This window comes from Brachyhypopomus gauderio, chromosome 6 (genome assembly GCF_052324685.1).
Source record: "Brachyhypopomus gauderio isolate BG-103 chromosome 6, BGAUD_0.2, whole genome shotgun sequence".
NCBI classification, from domain to species: Eukaryota; Metazoa; Chordata; class Actinopteri; order Gymnotiformes; family Hypopomidae; genus Brachyhypopomus; species Brachyhypopomus gauderio.
The window spans coordinates 16,051,534-16,068,679 of record NC_135216.1 but is presented as its reverse complement, the minus strand read 5'-3'; the positions used below and the strand labels follow the sequence as shown (position 1 = coordinate 16,068,679).

The window sequence follows — 17,146 nt, the reverse complement described above, 5'->3', positions numbered from 1 at the left end:
ACCCAGCAGAAATAGAGGCTTTGGTGTCCCTGCTCTAACCTGAAAGACGGTCACAATGGCCCACAGCAGGGAGTCGAAGTTCTTCCTGTCTGGAATGGTGTCTCCGTTCTCCGTCTTCAGGCTGAACTTACATCCAAACAGATGCATGCCAAGAATACTGCAGAAGAGTTCAAACACAGTGTTAGTGGCTCTGTGACCCAGAGATGATGATTACCTGCTGGGAATTTATCCTTCTTCTAAGCTGTCCTCATACATGAAGTGTGAAGCGCAAATGTCAATTAAAAACGAGATGTGATTTAATTAAACAATATTTAACAATACACGCATAATATTTGTAGTCAGATCAAGAAGGCTTTATCTCAGTAAATACCATTCAGAGTAAAACACAGTTCAGAGTAATTCCTCTGTTCTCTTTGGCCCCAGGACTGTGGGGAATATCTGAAGTGTTCTTGAGTTTGGCGATTAATTTGGCTGAGTAAATTAAGTGAGATGCACAATTGGCCTGAGGTGGCCGTTAAGCACCTGAAGGTGAAGATGAAGAGCATGAGCAGCATACAGAAGGTGGCCACGTTGTCCATGGTCTTCATCAGGACCACCAGCTGCCTGCGCAGAGCCGGAAGGAAGCGTACGAGCTTCAGCACACGCAGCAGCCGGAAGGTCCTGAGCACAGACAGGCCCCCGTCAGCCTGGCCGATGATCTCCCAAACACTGGCATGGACGGACACACACACACACACACGAGCACGCGCACGCGCACACACACACACACACACATGAGCACGTACACACACACACACACGAGCACACACACACACACACACACACACACACACACACACACACACACACACACACACACACACACACACTGTCAGCAAAATCAACACATGCGGCAAATCAATTACACAATTACACGTTGACAGCCATGATGGAGATCCAGGTCAAATGTTCATATGATAAACATCAGCTTTAACTCATCAAGGTCTTGGAGGAAAGTGTCATTACAGTTCGCCCATTAGAACGAATCAGAATATCACCAGAACGAGTGTCAGAATGAGCCCAGTGAAGTATGGCGCAGTTGAATTAACGCACAGCAGAAACACTTACCTTATAACTACAATGATCCCATCAAAGATGTTGTAGGGGTTCTTGATGTAGCCGAAGAGGCCGAAGGCCATCAGCTTGAAGATCATCTCAAGGACAAACATGCTGGTGAAGACAATATTGCTGATCTCCAGAATGTCTGTCAGCACTTCGGGCTGTGGGAGGGAACAGACAGCCATGTCTCCTTAACCCACTGTAGCACCGGTCTGTGCTAACTGCTCCCTGGGGTGCTAAAGATGAGGGTCCATGACCACTCTGACAAAGACCAATTCTCCAAACTGCCATATTATATAAATGTCATACATAAATGTCACACAGTAGCACTCAACGGCCCCACCGCACTCCTCCAGAATGGAGTGCATCTAAATGGAAGCCCACATTTTCTCCAACAGTATTTACATAATGAATATTACCATAAGCTATTAAGATGGCTCTAGATACTCATTTAGTGACTATATAAATGATGATACAGACATTAAAGGCCAGAATTGCAGGAATAAAAGGACTTGGCCAACATTTTTTTACTTCTAAAAGTTTTTTTACTTATTATGAGCTGAGCAGGGCGGCAGCAAAATCTGACAGTGGCCCTAAAACCGATCCATCATTTATGGACTAGATGTATCCCCATGTGTCTGCCAAGGGTAGACAGTGCCAGCACTGTGAAGAACATGTGGAATGGCTATCTGCAGGCTCTCCTTTACAAATCAATAAACAAATTGTACAGCAGGTGTAATGCCAAGGGCTCCTTCTGCTTCTCGACTAATCATTTAGAGTGCACTCAGCCTCAGACTTCACCTGGATTCTGCTCACGTTACATCAGTGAGATACATCAAACTCTTGTTTTCCATGTCTTATCCGCCATGCCGTCTGGTGGCTAATTCCACCAGTGGAACCTTTACTTACACTTTCCAATGCCAAGACAAATAAGATCAATGATAGAAACTCAGAACCTTGGTATAATTATTTGCCAGAGGCACTGCCAACTGCTAAACCTGGTTTGATGTGTCTGAATGCTCCTGTTCAGATAACGAGGGAGTCGCTCTAGAAGGATGGGCCTCCAGCAGCTACGACACCTCCTCACCTGACAATGAACTTACAACATCTGAATATCCACCAAAATCTATACAATCAATCTCATACAAGCCCCAACATCAACACATTTTAATGTTCAATATATCAAAATGCTTGAGATTTTAAAGTGCTAAACCTATAAAATGCATAGAAATGGCCTCACTTAGGGTTAGTAATGAGTATGCAATGAGTAATAAGACTAAAATAGGAGTGCTTGTGTTGATTTAAACATCAAAACATGTATTTGATAACTGACATATCTCTCCATGTTTTATTCAGGCATATCTCTTATAGTATGAGACTGATGTTAAATAAGCTACATTACTGACACGTTGTTCGTGGCTTCAAGGCTTTAGTTTCTTAAAAATGGTACAGGCTTTTCACACAGAGATGTGTTTTCAGGTTCCTCACAATGCTGAAGGCTATGCTAATGCAAATAGAGGTCCATTAAAGGAAATGATCACCCAGGAAATGATTGACCAGAAAATGCTCACCCAGGAAATGATTGACCAGGAAATGATTGACTAGTACAATGATATTTATAATCAATCTGTGACATTTAATGCTGTACAAGAATTATATTCAGCTTCAATTTCTTTTATGGTTTAACCATCTTTGGGAAACATGCTGCTCTATGCTTTCTTCATTGAACAGTGTCCTACTGACTCACAACAGAGAGCAATGGCACATTGTTCAAATTAAGCCATTCTTAGTTTGATTCTCATTATGATCCATAGAAAGTGAATGGGGTTTCAGTTTTGTACCACACTTTACAGGCATGAACTTTCTGGGTGTCATCTCCATTCTCATATAAGTTTATCTTCTTAAGGTTGGACTGCTTTTAGGTTAATAGCGAGTCCTTACTGTTAACACAGCTTACAGCAGTGCAGATGTGCAGACGATTTGAGTTTGGTGAGAATATGTACAGAAAATACTTCATGTCCTCAATGACATTATTTCAGATTAGTAAAGTTCATCATGTGCTCTTCTATGTTGACACTGAGGGTGTTACTTGTGCTTGTTTCTTAATTCAACAATTTTAATCTGCACTAAACTGTATTAGGAAGGAAATTAACATTGTTTTTTTTTTTAGTTAACTTTCAGTGTGATGTTTTTTTTCCACTGATTTTGATATGATGTTTCCTAACACATGCAAAAGCTCTTTTCATGGACTTTGGGTCATCTCATAGTAGCACTGTTCCACAACTTCTCCAGGTCAAGCCAGCAGTCTACGCCAGATGCCCTATATTTCAGTGGATTTCCTGAGAGGCAGGAGACAACAGGTGCCACTGGGAGAATAAATTTTAGACCCTCAACAACTAGTGTGCCTCAGTGTCTTTGCAACCTCGTCTGCACCATATGTTAAGATCATAAGGTTCTGCAGACATTTTCACTGTGCTTGGCCTTATAACAATGTAATGAGTCTGGATGCAGAAAGTAAAGCAGACAGTGGCTAGATTGTAGAGGACCCAAGGTGGGACAGGAACACAGTCTCCATCATTGAGTGAGCACACCAGATTATTCTAAGGCAGCTGATGAAATTCAATCAGCTTCAGGCTCTGATGATCCAGACCTACACTGTATTCCCTGAGACTATCCACATCTCTCCTATAAGCAAATGGTTTGGCTACTACATCTCACAGGATCAAGTCAAACTCCAGCACAACAACACACAACAACAGAGTCATGAAGCAAGCTGGCAAACCCCTAGCTGTCCCAACTCAGCCTGGACACCATCTCTCTATACCCAGAAGACCCAGGGCCACGAAAGCCAACACAACCAGAAACAAATAGCTGCAGTTTTCACCCAAGTTTGTTGGCCCCTTGTTAACTACAGTAGACACCATGCACTTCGGCCTGTGACCCAACTCCTTCCCTGAAGCACATTGTGCTTAGATGCAGACAGAGTTGGGTGGTGCAAAGCACCCATTTCAAGCCCAAACAAACTGTTTGTACTGCATATGACACTCTCACCCTCTCTCACCTAATTAATATGCACATATTCAGTACTCCTTTTTAGGTGTATTTTGTGCCTTTGCCAAATGGTACAAATGGTAAGTTTTAATCAACTTGCAGCTTGCATGAAATGTTTCAGACAAACCTCATGGGTTTTGAAGCTAACCTAAATATATGTTTTATAATGGACCTATGGGAACCATACAGCATTGTTCTGCATAGTTGGAATCTGAGATTCTGTAAAAATAGGGAGGGTTCTTGTCACCACTGAACTAAAGATAAAGAGTCAAGGTGCTCAGTGTTAGCATTGTCATGCCTATTAAAAAAATATTTATTTGCATATATTGACAAGGAATTAATGCACTTTTACCTTAAGGTTTTCTTACCCCTTTAAACAATGAAACTATGTCTAAACAATAGTTTTGGCATTTTATAATAATGGGGCAGATCTTGTTGGAGACTTGGCTTAAGGCCCATAGAACTCCAGGAACAAGTTTGAGAGAATGATTACTCATGTCTAAAAGTAAATGCTAGCAGAATGTCTCCAGTACTAATTGCCTCACAAAGCACACTAGTTGTAATAGTTGGTCTTGTTTTGAAGAATTGGGATTGATTTGTTACTTTGAGATGCTTCATGAAGGTCAGTGAACTCAGTATTTGTCTGGATCAGAAAAGCAAATTCTCATTAATCAGGACACTGTGAACTATTATTCAGCAAGTTTGCCATCTCTAAATGTCAAGATGTTTGGAGATCTCCAGCATGGCCTGGATCAATGGTCTAACGTATGTCAAAATAAGAAAACACACTTAATTTTTCAGGTAATTATAATTTCAACTCAAAATAGAAAACACAAGTACATTGTTGACTCTGCATTCTCTGCATACTCTGGTCTGCTTTATGCCTTTTAAGGGTCGTAACATGCACAACCACCTCAACAGATGCTTAATCTATCAGGACAACATATGACAACATATGACATGAACACAATAGTCATGAACAGTGGACAGCATAAAACAAGTTCTTAAATTGCTTATTTCATCTTAAATTACTTAATGTTTCATTGTACTTGTATATTGAATAAAGCAACCAAACATATATACAGATTGCAGCATTTATGGGTCTACCGTCGTGGGTCTTGTCCCAGCAGGTGGAAGACTCTTTTAGCTGTGCTATTTGTGCTCTGAATAACATTACACTGGCACAAGTCGTGAGCTGGTCATTAAACACATGCAGTATGTTCTCTTTCTTTAGTCATAAGATGCTATTTCACCATAATAACTCCAAATGTAGTGCTATACCCTATAGGCAGAATAAATTTCCCTCAATTTACATTTTTGTGTAACAGAGTCAGATACAGACTGACAGTGTGGCACAGTGCATATCAGATTATACGTACATGCTAGATTTGTTGCTAAATGTTGTATTGCTCCATTTATAACAGTATAAAATGTTTATTTTAGCTTATTTATCTGCAACATCGGAAAGTGCTTCATCATCCATTTGTGTCTAGCCCTAAACTTTGCCCAATAAACACACCTCGCAAATCGAAGTCCATTCTCATCTCATCTAATTGGCCGAGTGTGGAACTGTGAAGGCGCACTGCGTCTGCCTCACATCTGCTGAAGAACAACGGTAGTGTAAATGTGGCTGGTGGGAAACACATTTCAGAGAGGAGAGGGGAGGAGAGGAGGAGAAAGGAGAGGAGAGAAGGGGAGGACAGAGGAGGAGGGGAGGAGAGGGGAGAGGAGAGAAGGGGAGGACAGAGGAGAGAGGAGAGTAGAGGAGGGGAGAAAAGAGCACAATCTTTGTTGGCACAATTGTGGCACGCTCGATGGGGGGCTTAACCACAGCTCTCTATATGCCACTCCTCTCCCTGTGTGGACCCACCACGTGTGTAATGGTGTCTTCGTATCACCCACTTAAGGAACGCCTCGGTGAGTGGGGCTAGGAACCGCAAATCACCCCTCAGGGCAGCGCACCGTAATCAACCACTACCCAGCTGCGAGATAATGGAGCTGGTCCTTATCTGGAGAAAGGGAGGTGAGACAGCTGCCGTGCGCCTTCCGGGTGTGAACACTGGGTGTAAACACAGTCTACGGTGTGGACCACAACATGAATGTACATAGCATGTATATACCATTCAGGGAACAGAACTAGAGAATAAACATCAATGTGATAGCGATCACTAGCAACGCTAACATAAGACCCAGGGGTGGATGTTGATGTAGCAGAGCTGTTTGGGGGCTGCAGTGCTCATAAAGCTCACACTCTCTGCCCCAGACGCTAGGCAGACGCCAGACATCACACCCAGCCTCATTCGTCAGCGACCAGCACCGTCCTTTCCCTCAACTCTCACTCGCTCCAAACAAACAAGACATTCATTATCGAGCTTGGATCAACGTTAGCCCTCCGCCGCTCTGTCAGGCCATCGAGTGCCCGGCAATGAGGGCTGAGTGTGGGTAGTGTGAGGCAGATTGATCCCTACGCTGGTGCTGCTTAGGTGACTGACTTCGCAGTGCTGGCGATGCCTGATGTTGCTGGTCTTTAACCCACCTGTGCCAAGAGCAGAGGGGATGGCTACACATGTCAACACTATCCACATGAGTTAGCATCCTGAAGAAACCACATCCAGTGTGCTACTGAAGAAACTGCATTCAAAGATCACAGGTTTGAATTCAAATCTGAATTCAGTATATAGAAAAATAAACGTTAGGACCACATAAAGAGTATGATCAATAGAGAGTTGAATAAAGTTGCAGTTTACGAATGCTAAAAAGAAAGTAGAGGTAAAACAAAGGCATGTTTAAATGATGGTGTCTAGGGAAGATAATTAAATTCACCAGGGTTGTAAGTTTACCTTAGCAACCCTGAGTGCCTTTCTTCTCAATTTATTTATGATGTAATTCCTGTTAAGCAAAGAAAGGCTTTGTCTGACTGACCTCTAGAGATAATGCTGCTGTACACAAAATGTATTTAAACAAGAAAGCTCATTAACTTTTCCTCACGATTCAATAACAGTCTCTCTTCTCCACAGCTGCTGCTCACCAATTAAACTGCTAGCAACACGTCTGATGCTTAGAAATGTTAGAAATGTGCACCATATCCTGTATCACATGTAAACTGCATCTGATTATATTTATATTTACGTGCCAACTATTTATTCAAATTTAAGCTGTTATTGCCAATGTGATCTATGTATAGCTTATTTGTCTTGGTGTTCCGTACTGTGCACTGTTAATGTCCTAAATATACGCCCTGTTTATGGGGACGATGGACATTGTGTAGGTCCTGAATTGATGCGCTGTGTGTTATTTGTTTGCAGAAAAAGTTTCACCAACAATTTCCACCAGTTAGAGATTCTAGTGTAAGGTAAGAATTCTTCTCTGGTCTACTTTACTTTTATTATAGATGACATCCCCCATGCTGGGTCTTTCGTTGGGTTCTCTCTGAGTTGTGAGGTGTATAAATAGCTCTTTTTAATATGCAATGCAAGAACACAGCAACAGGGAAACACGCTGTGATTGGGCCTACACACTCCACGCATCGGGTCAAACACTGGGCTGGATATGGGTTTAAAGAGGTGGAATATGCCCTACACTTTGACAATGGACAAGGGATTTATGTTATTATTTCCTGACATTTATTATATTGCACACTTGCACAGAGCCAAAGCATAACTCAATAACATCCCTCCCACTACAACAACGGACCTGTAAAGTCTGGCTACAAAACATATGTAAGCTTTCCTATGCACAGTACTAAGCAGGATCCCAGCTTTGAGTTCAGGTTCCAGTACAAGAGTCCCATATGTAGTTTATGTAGTTTATGACTCTTGTTTAGTGAAGCTAATTTGGCTACTGAACACAGAGCCTGAAAAAATGTCTTAGTTGTGTCAGTGGAGATTCACCTTTGGAAATCCTTCAGTTATAGCTTTAATCTGGATCTGGAGAAATGGCCCAAGCAATAGCAAATCCCAAAACAACCAGCAGGATCTTATTTAATCAGGCATCATCAAAGGAAGTTAAAGGGGCTTCTTCACACACCACCTTCTGTGGATTGATCATTAACTCAGCAGGATCAAGGTGTGTGCATTCACCACTGCTAATATAAAGTCCGTTCTAGCCAGCCCTCATGTGCTCTGCTCTGCTTGTAGCATTTCTGCTGCTTATATCAAACTTACAGGTTCTCACTTTTGACTCATCAAGCCCATAGCAATGATTCATAATCAAAATAGCCGTTTAAGATCATTTTTATGAAGCATGCTCAACAACGTCAGTGGAACAGGATGAATATCAGCATCTGCCTAATACATCCATGCTCACCGCACATGTGCCCCTCCCACACACACAATAACAGCTGTAGAAAATGTCAAGCCGTGACCAGGTTACGGGACATCCAGCATCCGCAAGCTCCCCCTCGCGAGACCTTGATCGGGATCGGTGCCTGCTGGGCAGGACATTTGCGTTGCCTGCAGCGGTGAGGTCAGGTCTCCACGAGAGGAGGAGGAGGAGAAAGAGGCTTACACAAGCACATGCCTGTTAGCCCGATAAGGCTACGGATCCCTCTTCACTGTTTATGAATGAAAAAGAAATAACTGGATAATCCCTTTGTGTATACCCGTCAGATACTATACTTCTGTGCACAGCAATGCTCGCCTCATGATATAAACCAGACACAGGCCACATGGTTCCAATTCGCTTCTGAAGAGAATACTCTTTGTTCCTTCAACTGTTTTTTTCCCTCTTCTAGCAACAATTTCCCAACAATTGCCGGTGAAGTCCTCTTACTGCTATCTTAGGCCCTTACTTTGACAATAACAGATGAGAAGCAGACGAGCGGAAGTCGTGTGTTTTCGTGCGGGACTCCAGAGCTGGCAAGACGCTGGTTGATGGTCTGTGCTGTCACTCACCTGCTCGTGGTACTCTATCCCCATGCTCAAGGTGTTGATGAGGATCGCGATCATAATGCCCCGGTTGAAGTATTTGCTGTCCACGATGCGGCTCATCCTGTCCCTGAAGTCATCCCAGCACCGGCCCACACGCCCACGGTGCCCCATCCGCCGGTGGTCGTGATGGAGGCGCAGGTGGCCCGGCTTGAACTCCGCGCCGTGGGAGAACTCGTGCACCACCTCCCCCTCAGAACGGGCACACTCGGAGTCGGCCAGCTCCAGGTCCATGGTCTCCAGCGCCCGTGCACAGTACGGGCAGCCCAGCACCTCCAAGAGCAGCGGGGCGGGCACCACGCCCACCATCTGCAGCAGCAGACGGCTGTGACCTGCAGCAAGAATGCTACGCTTAGCAATGCTCCCCTTCAACAGCTGACACTCATAAAGAGGCTCATGAATCCCAGCAAAATAAGTACACACCTGTTTCGTGAAGTCTAAGACCATTTACGAATATGGTTTATTTATAAAGTTGGACAGGATCACAAATGTGAGGTGGTCTGTTTTGGATTTCAGTGGTATGCTTGTGCTATTGTGGATGTGCCTGAAAGGCTCTGTAGTTTCTAAGAAGTTCCCTCTATGGGTCATTACTCCCTGGTGGCTAGCGAGGACCCTTCCAGGAGACAACAACATTTGTGTCTTCCAGTTTCACTCCAACTTTCCTGATGACAATCATCTACCCAATTAAGTTCATTTGGCTTACGGTACAAATGTCCTCAAATTATTCACAGCCACAGAAAATCACAACCAACTGCAGGTTGTTCTTAAGTTATCTGTTCAGTGTTTGTGTGGCTAGGTGTCAGTTACAGTCCTACAAAACCATGACGTGCAGCCATACACGGAGACACAGAGTGGCCGTACATATTGTCACGGAAACCATACCCAGAAGGTACCGGGCCTGGACCTCTGCACAGGTGATCAATGATGAAAAACAACCCCCTCTGAGGTCTGTTCTGAGATCTGTTCCCTCCCTCATCTTTCTGATTCATGCCTTCCATCTCACAGTCTTTTATTAAAAGTGCCATCTAATTTTAACATCATGGTTTTCTTCTTCATTCTAATGTTGCTGGAGAATACTCATAATACTTCATCACACAGCACCAACAGGAGTTGAACAGGAGGTGACTCAAGCCATAAACAGAAATGACTGCTGTCATGGGCAGGGAATCTTGGGTAAATGTGTTAGTCATATTCACTGAGAGATATGTTAAACACAGTTTCATAATGCAAACCTGAAATTGAACTGAATCCTGATATTGTCCAAGAATGTCACTTGTAATTATTTAACTAAATTAAACTACCTTAGTGTGACCTGTTATATGAGCAAATGTGTTGAATAATGCAAAGCTAAATCAACCTATATGTTTGAACTTAAAAGTGCACCCACGAGATAACGGTCAAATGCCTCAAAGATGGAGTACACCTTTTTAACGAGCTTACCCTCCTGATGAACAGTGAACTGTTGATGCAAGTCTGTAAAAAAAACCTTCAAAGCTAATGCCTTTAACTTTCCACTCTCACACTCTATGATTACAGACACCTTAACGCTCTAAGGATCCTGTTAATGACTATAACATCTAGGTCATAGATTTTCTGTCACATCTGTTGGGTGCTGACTGACAGTCCCTCTGACCACGAGCCCTGTGAAACAGCTGAGGGCAGTGAGAGGTGAGGGGAGCTTGTGTGAAGTTAAAAGAGCTCTTACTATGGTCTCCTGTGAGCTGCTGCAGTTTCTCAAAGGGATATGCCACATCTGCTGTGCCATTGTTGCTGTTCACTTTTCCTTTGGCTGTGGGGTTGGTGCCTGCATAGCTGCAGATGAAGGATGGCAATATGGTAGGATAGTTCATGCCCCCATTAAGCCTCCCCAGTTGAGTCACACCAGCTGTGGTGCCTGTGCGAATCTGCGGGGCCTCGTGAAAGTCACCTTGAAAGATGCTGTGCACCGATTGGGCCACTGGTGAAAGGCCCTGCCCAGTGGGCGGCGGCGAGGGCAGTGTCATCTGTGCCCCTGCCGTGATGGACCTCATCTCCAGAGTCTCACCGCCCGCAGCGGGGGCGTGTGGGCCGAGGCCGCCATTGCTGACGTGACAGTGATGGTGCTGGTGATGCTGAACCAGGTTGTGGACGGAGCGTGCCCAGTAGCCGCTGCCCCTGGGCCTACTGTGGCCGTTAGCCCCGCCCCCGGCCCCGCCCCCCGCTAGGCCGCTGTTGGGGTTGACCTTCTTCCTGCGTTTGCTCTGCCAGCCGTGGTAGATGCGGGAGGCCCTCCGCTTCAGCTTTCGGTACAGGTGGCTGATGTAACGCAGCATCTCCTCGTAGCAGCTGCCCGGCTCCGAGTAGCTGGCCAGCGTGCTGTCGTTGGACATGTAGCGTGCACGCTGCTCCTTCATCAGCTGGTTCTCACGCTGCTTCGTCTCCGAGAACTGGGTCGCGATTACAACCAGGCACAGGTTGATCATGAAGAAAGAGCCCACCTGGGAAATACACACCACATTAACCAGCAGGGCTCAAACCGGACTGCACAGCAAGCAGTTTTCTCATTAAATTGTAAAAAAAATAAAGGTGCACACTTACTATAATGAGCAATATAAAATATATAAAATTGTAAAAGGAGTGAGCATCCATAACATAATACATGATGTCCACCCATCCCTCCAAAGTAATGACCTGTAGGGGGAGAGGAACACAAAGAATACAGTGTGATGGGTATGAATCATGACTGCAAGGCGTGTGTGTGTGCTGTGTGTGAGTCGGCAGGGGGCTAGGCTTATTGCAGTGCTATCAGTTAATCTGTGTATGTTTGTTCTCTTCTCTGACGGCTTCATCAACACACAGCTGCTGCCTCCAACACCACCCTCTTTCAGGTGGAGATAGTGTGGGGACCAAGCCGTTGTGCGAGTCTTTCATGCTGTTTTCCTCTGGGATGTTTCAGATGAGAACATGACGGAAGCAAAAGGTAAAAGAACACAAGCCCAGAGCTGGAAATGCTTATATAAAGGCAGAAAGACAGAGATACCGAGGCTTATTTTAGAGATTTAGCTCAGTGAAAACATATTTCAACAACAACTTTATAGAACATTTTTATAGTGAACATGGAACACTAGTCATTATCTTATTCACAATTCTGGCACTGTCATGCTCGATTTTATGAAACAAAGGACAAGAATATAGATTTGTGTGAACGCTAATCAACAGGACCCAGGTCTGTGGAGTGTGGCTCTCTGCATACACAAGCTTACTTCAGTTTTGTGGGACAGCACTCCTGGGTGTTCGCCATTTATATCATTTAATATCGGGTGTCATTATTCCGGTTATAATAGACCACTTTCCAGGGATTGCAGACTTTTTAAGCAGCAGATGTCCAGGTGAGTCAAGTATAGCTAAAGAGCGAAGGTGTGGCCCAGGGTCTTTACTGGACCACAGTGGGTGGGGCCTGTCCAGTGGGCAGTGAGCGTGCTTCAAATCACCTCTGTTTGTAAATGGAGTCCCGACCAGTCAGTCGGCTAATGAAGGCTTGGTATTGGGTTAAAGGAGTCAGTGTGTGAAGAGAGTTCCTGTCATCATCCCGTGTTTACATATGTGAAACAGTGGACGTCCTGCCTGCTGAATTACAGCACGGCGTGTTGTCATTAACCCGGCGTAGGGAGCGGGCAAGCGTCTGTCCCTCGCCGCGCCCAAACTAATGAGAGCGACCTCACAATGGCAGACGCTCGTTACGAGAGAGCAGTGAGCTGCCGTCCTTGCAGCGAGATCGCACGTCCGAACGCCCCCCCCCCACGCCCCCGCACAGCAGAGTGCCTTGCCGTACTCGGTCTCCGTGATCAGAGCTCCGAGGCACTGATGAAAAACACTGATGAATTTATACGAGGACATGTGCTTTTATGGCATTCCAGGGACCATTTCAATTCCACTGACGAAGATGGACAATGCATCTCGCAGATAAGAAGGAGAAGAGGAGGAACTGTTTGTGGGAATGGGAGCAGGATGACAGGGTGAAAATTGCATTTGTTCAGAGGATATTTAATTACAGGTTGCAGCTGGAGTGACTAATTGAGCTTTCTAGAACTTTCCGTCTGGAAGAAAAGCTGAGCAGGAGAGGTCTAAACTTGCGAACCAAAACCTACTTTTGACAGAAAATTGCAACAATTAAACCATATCTGTCTTGCCTCTTTGTTTCTCTCAGCACAACAGAACAAAGAGGCTTCACCATCAACATCAGAACATGACTCACCTGGAATATAGCGATCCAAGCATATCCAATATTATCAAAGTTCACGGCCCCTTTATGTGGGTTGAGATCCCCGGCCTGACAGACATTGTAGTACAGGTTCCAGTTCACACAGCTGTTCTTGCTGTTGGAACTGTCTGGGGGCGGGTTTACTTCACACTCGGTCCCGCCCTCCTTGAGACGGGGGACGTCGTGGCAACGGAGCATGCCATTCTCCTTCTCGGACGAGCAGATGAACGGGCTCTCTTCCCCATCCTCGTGCATGTAATACGGACTCATGAAGGACAGGTTGTACAGGCTGCCAAGAGAAAAGAGGAGCTCCTCAGACACAAATCGTAAAATCAAAACAAACAACCCCCCCAAAGAGGGAACAGAAATACGTGACCAAGTTATACAAACATATGTTACATGATAAGATGTGAGAGTACAAATGGAGGTGAATTGATTAGCATCACATAAAGTTGCTAGTTGGCCAGAAGAAGAAACATCTACTATGCATGGGGGAACAAAGGCCATGAATCAGTGCCATGGTTTTACAACCATTCTACACTCTAACATTGTTAAAAATAGACATAAGATGGCTTCCCAGCAACTACAGCATAGAGGGATAAGTAATCCAGTAGCTCAGAGTCAGCTCCTGAGGTTACGCAAGACGGCAAACTGCTGTTCTCTTATGATCTTATGATCAGGGACCATAATTGAAAACAAGACTGAGCACTGATTTGTTCCATTACGTCAAATAATAAGACTTGAAGGGCATATTCTGGCTGACCTGACTTCACTCAGCCATTTAAAAGTCACGGAGTTCAAACGTCTTTTTGAAACCAGAGCAGGATGGGGGGTCTGGGCACGTCTGCCAGGGGCTGCCACACACAGCTCGTTTGCACCAGGCTGCCACATGCTGCTCACAAGAGTAGCACATGCAGAGACGGCAGCACTGCTGCCATTTTGGATGGCAGAGGAGAGAGCGAGGGGGGAGAGAGAGGGCGCAAGGAGGAGGCGGAGTCACAGGAGAGGGGGCGGATACTTACTCCTTCACCTCCTTTTCCAAGAAACACCTGTTCCTCAGGAGCCCCGCCCAGAGCTGCACGCCGACAATGCCAAATATAAAGAAGACGAAAAAGCACAACAGGAGGACGTTGCCTAACATAGGCAGAGTGTCTAGGAGCAGCGTCACCAAGATCCTCATGCCTGCAGAGACCACAGGGGAGGAGGAGAGAGAGAGAGAGAAAGAGAGAGAGAGACAGATACAGATTCAGAGAGAGAGAGAGAGAGAGATAGAGAGAGAGAGAGAGAGAGAGAGAGAGAGAGAGAGAGAGAGAGAGAGAGAGAGAGAGAGAGAGAGAGAGAGAGAGATTTTAGTGGCATAATCCACGCTCTGTACTGCTTTGAGCTCTGTGCTGCCAGTTGGAGGTTTCTAGCTGTGAATTTCTCAGAACCACACGGAGACGTTTTGCTTAAGGACGAGATCATATTAGACGTCATTGTGCCAGCTCAGAGAAACCGCTGCCGTTACCCTGTGGGTTGTGTGCCATGCATGGGAGTTATGCAGTTACGCAGTTTTGATAGCAAACGTCTGAGCTTCACAACGTTAAGCAGAACCCTAGAGCAGCTGGTAAAGTGAAGAAATGATTCTGTCTATATTCCTAACATGGTGCACATGCAGTTGACTGTTACACACACAGAATACTCACAAGGGGAATATGCTATGCTGCTAAACCACACAGCCAGAAAACTGAATGCACTGAAATTCTAGGTACCATTAATGTCCAGAATAATTAGTCCATAATACAAGCCCTTAACATGTTGCCACAACAAACAACTCACTGATTTCTACAGACACTGCAGGCTCCATCCATTTAGTGGGCTTAGATGAATAATAATAAATGAATGCAACTGTCTGTTTCAGACCAAAAAAGCTAAATGAATGTTGCTTTCATGTAGCCTGGTCAAATTCATGAAGATTTTTCAGCTATTGGAAACTCTCATGAAAAGCAGAGGACGGGTTATGCAATCAGGACTGCGTAAGCCCACAGCGAGGGCCAAACTGGTTCAGTGGAGCGCCACTGGACTTGTCAGGATGCGTATGCTGCAGGAGAACATCACCGATAGAAAATAGCCTTCCTCAGGGACAACTAATGCTACGTCAGCCAAAGATAGTCCATCCAGACCTCTCCAAAATGGTCTCCTCCTGTCTGAAAGCTCCACTTTGTTCTGATGCCTGCGAGGCTGAGTAGGTGGCCACTAAACCTTGATGATGTCACACATCGGTAACTCTGTATATGTTGTTGTAAACCGAACCACTGATCCATTTTCAGTGTTCAAGGCAGAGGAACACGAAGGGTCAACCAGCAAGTTAATGGCTAGTCCTCTTCTTTGACTAATTGGTGTAAAACATGGTGTGTGAGGAATATGCTGCAGCCACACACCACAAAACAGCACTTGAGTGCCTGTAGAAGAGGCAGAGAGCAGCGAAACATACAGCAAGAAGAACCCAAACAACAAGATGGAAAAAAAACAAAAAAACGGCTGGGATACATCTGACGGAAATGCCTTACTAATGTGTCTGAGTGTCTGGATGTCCACTTGTCTGGGTGTGTGTGCTCGATGTAAATTGAGTGTATGATGAGGAGAAGACAGGGCCATAAATGGATGTGTTTGAGTGTAGAGGGAACATCCTCTGGGTGGCCTATCTTGGCCTCTGTCTTCGCCTCCCACCTAAGACAGCACGGAGCCGTCTGAGAGGAGGCCACAGCGTCGCACGGCCAGAGTAAATGAGCTCCCTGGAGGAACACTCAGTCACAGGGAGGAAAGAGACGCGCAGACCGGCACACACGCTCAAACTCCCACAGTGAAGAGACTCCTTCTGTACTGAAGGAGTTACTGAATCCCAGCCTGGTTTATTGATTAGCCTACAGGTGTGAGACGCTCCAGGGTTATATCAGGCAAACAAATATGTATGCAAGTTCATAGATACACAGAGGTACTTGCAGACTAGGCAACAGATAAGATCAGAAGACATTCTCTTCAGAGACTCAGACACATAAATCACCCTCTCACTTCCGCCATGTATGTCACAGCAGAACCATTAAAACCAATCCAGTGGGGGAAGACATAACTGTTAGCCTGCTCTGCCCTGCAGAAGAAATAGATACAGATACTTCTGCTGGGCTAACAGGAGCTGGGTGGAGACGACCACGACCAGGACCGGAACTTTAGGTACATGTTTGCATTAGAAAAACGCATCTCTTGCTCATCTCTTGTTTTTCCGAAATGGGATTGAGGAGATGACATGTCATTTTTGTCTTCCAGAAAAATAGGAGAAACACCACAGATGCTTCTGTCAGTTCGGTATCATGTTTCCTGCAATCACCGCGGATGTTGGGCTCTGTAATGTATACAGCACTAAGTGCTCTGGAAGTGCTCTTTCCCATACTGCCTCCTCATATGTGCAGCTAACAAACATTGCCCATCTGTTTATCACATCATGCAGCTCACTGTCTGTCTGGGCGAGTCAGGTTGATGGGTTAGGTGGGGAGAGGGTGGGGATAGGGTGGGGATAGGGTGGGGAGGGGGCGGGGATAGGGTGGGGAGGGGGCGGGGATAGGGTGGGGATAAGGTGGGGAGAGAGCGGGGAAAGGGCGGGGATAGGGTGGGGAGAGGGTGGGGAGGGGGCGGGGAGGGGGCGGGGATAAGGTGGGGAGAGAGGGGGGAGAGAGCAGGGAAAGGGCGGGAATAGGGTGGGGAGAGGGCGGGGATAAGGTGGGGAGAGAGGGGGGAGAGAGCGGGGAAAGGGCGGGGATAGGGTGGGGAGAGGGCGGGGATAAGGTGGGGAGAGAGG

The 17,146-nt window shown here is 45.6% G+C and overlaps 1 protein-coding gene across 2 annotated transcripts in view; it reads right to left on the bottom strand.

Annotated features, from left to right (window-relative positions):
- Window positions 1-17,146, bottom strand: part of cacna1ha (calcium channel, voltage-dependent, T type, alpha 1H subunit a) — a 69,038-nt gene that overhangs the window by 15,889 nt on the left and 36,003 nt on the right. Inside the window, exons 6-13 of one of the 2 annotated variants that reach the window (XM_077009147.1) lie at window positions 14,337-14,496; window positions 13,309-13,603; window positions 11,652-11,744; window positions 10,780-11,551; window positions 9,042-9,406; window positions 1,108-1,259; window positions 523-708; window positions 40-157 (exon numbers count right to left, since the gene is read on the bottom strand). In XM_077009147.1, coding sequence (XP_076865262.1) covers window positions 40-157; window positions 523-708; window positions 1,108-1,259; window positions 9,042-9,406; window positions 10,780-11,551; window positions 11,652-11,744; window positions 13,309-13,603; window positions 14,337-14,496 — 2,141 coding nt within the window. The remainder of the gene's footprint in view (window positions 1-39; window positions 158-522; window positions 709-1,107; window positions 1,260-9,041; window positions 9,407-10,779; window positions 11,552-11,651; window positions 11,745-13,308; window positions 13,604-14,336; window positions 14,497-17,146) is intronic. The other variant, XM_077009148.1, reaches the window with a different exon arrangement.